Below are 1,750 nucleotides of genomic sequence, written 5' to 3'. Positions count from 1 at the left end.
CGAACTAAATTTTCAAATCGGTTCGGTTCGGTCGGTTTTTTCGATTTGAACCGAAATCTGCTCAGCCCTAGTATTGAGTGCACTGAGGACTCAGCTGACAGGAATTAATTTGGATATGATTTATTAATTTTTATTATTATTATTAAAATAATTGAATTTAAAACAAACATATAACGCAGGTTTAAAATACCCACATGCTATAGCATTCACAATATTAAGAAAACAAAATAGATACTATTCCTGAAAGTTCGTCCCCAGAATTTGTGGTCAGGAGATCCTCACTACTTCATTTTCTCATCTCAAGCAGTCTATATATTCCAGCAACTATAGTTAAGAGAAATTCAACAGCATATCGGCTTCCGTTCAGTTTAGGGGATCAAGATGAGCAAAGCATGTTCTGCTGCAATCTCAATAACCAAGAGGTAATGATTAATCATTAAAAAAAAAAAAATCTTTCACTTAGAATTTTAGATCAGTTGGCAGAAGATCAAAAATTAGCAAGACTAATTGTTTTTGGATCTAGCAGGCTAGAAGGAAAGGTGGGTTTGATAACTGGCGGAGCTAGCGGCATAGGTGCGGCCACTGCAAAGCTGTTTCTGAAACATGGAGCCAAGGTCATTGTTGCAGATGTTCAAGATGATCTCGGCCACTCTCTCTGCCAAAAACTGGGCTCAGAAGAAATTATCACTTACGCCCATTGCGATGTAACTTGTGAATCCGATGTCCGAAACGCTGTAGATTTAGCTGTCTCCAAGTACGGAAAGCTTGATATCATGCACAGCAATGCTGGACTTCTAAGCAAGGCGGTTGGAATCTTAGACACAGACAACGAAGAATTCAGAAGAGCATTCGATGTCAACGTGTTTGGTGGTTTCTTGGCAGCCAAACACGCTGCTAGAGTCATGATTCCTGCCAAGAAAGGTTCAATTATCTTCACTGCAAGTTATGTTTCAATGACTTACTTGAAGGCTGCTCATGCATACGTTAGTTCAAAGAATGCAGTGGTTGGTTTGGCTAAGAATCTGTGTGTAGAGTTGGGCCAATATGGGATTAGAGTCAACTGTGTCTCGCCATATGCAATTGTAACCCCACTGCTAAAATTTGGTTTGGGGTTAATGGGGAAGGAGAATGAGAAGATTCAGGAAGAGATTGAAGCTGCAGGGAACTTGAAGCAGGCTGTGTTAGAAGCAGAGGATATAGCAGAGGCCGCTTTGTATTTGGGAAGCGATGAGTCTAAGTACGTGAGTGGGCTGAATCTTGTGGTTGACGGAGGTTGTAGTCTTGCCAATCCCGCCATAGAAATGGCAGTGAAAAGATTACATTCTTCTTAGGCAGTGATATAGTTAGAAGTATTCCTCCATTGATGGAGGTTACAGAGTACTCATTATCTTAAGATTGAATGTTTTCGGGGAGATTGGGTGATCGGGATAGAGATTGAACGGTGATTACTAAGTTTCTGTATTATTTTCATAAATAAAATTTTGTTTCTAAAAACGATGAGGAGTTGTCCCATCGCCTTCTGAATGAATCGAGACGTGAAGAGTCTATGTCGGTCCAAGACTGCTTTTTCTTTTTTTGGTCGAATTAAGACAGATAGTAGCCCACATGTCATGATTTGAATGAATAGGAGTACGTGGATTCAAGTTCAGCCGCAACAAAAAAATTATATAAAATTTTTATTTTTTAAAATAAAAATTTTAAAATTAAAAAAAAATTGAAAACACTAATTTTTTTTTAAATATCAAAATAC

General features: G+C 38.3%; 1 protein-coding gene across 1 annotated transcript; it reads left to right on the top strand.

Annotated features, from left to right (window-relative positions):
* Positions 1-222: 222 nt before the first annotated feature.
* LOC110618687 (secoisolariciresinol dehydrogenase) lies at positions 223-1,494 on the top strand. The gene is made up of 2 exons (XM_021761904.2): positions 223-422; positions 527-1,494. Exons 1-2 carry the CDS (start codon positions 382-384, stop codon positions 1,329-1,331), a joined length of 846 nt encoding a protein of 281 aa, XP_021617596.1. The 5' UTR covers positions 223-381; the 3' UTR covers positions 1,332-1,494.
* Positions 1,495-1,750: the final 256 nt, after the last annotated feature.

This window comes from Manihot esculenta, chromosome 7 (genome assembly GCF_001659605.2).
Source record: "Manihot esculenta cultivar AM560-2 chromosome 7, M.esculenta_v8, whole genome shotgun sequence".
Taxonomy (NCBI): Eukaryota; Viridiplantae; Streptophyta; class Magnoliopsida; order Malpighiales; family Euphorbiaceae; genus Manihot; species Manihot esculenta.
Note: the sequence above shows the minus strand (reverse complement) of the source record. Positions and strands in the feature narration are given on the sequence as shown.

Excerpts from the sequence above, each read along its gene's own strand:
- LOC110618687 (XM_021761904.2), top strand. The coding sequence starts at position 382 with ATGAGCAAAGCATGTTCTGCTGCAATCTCAATAACCAAGAG. Across the intron at positions 423-526 it reads GCAATCTCAATAACCAAGAG|GCTAGAAGGAAAGGTGGGTT; the intron begins GTAATGATTAAT and ends TGGATCTAGCAG.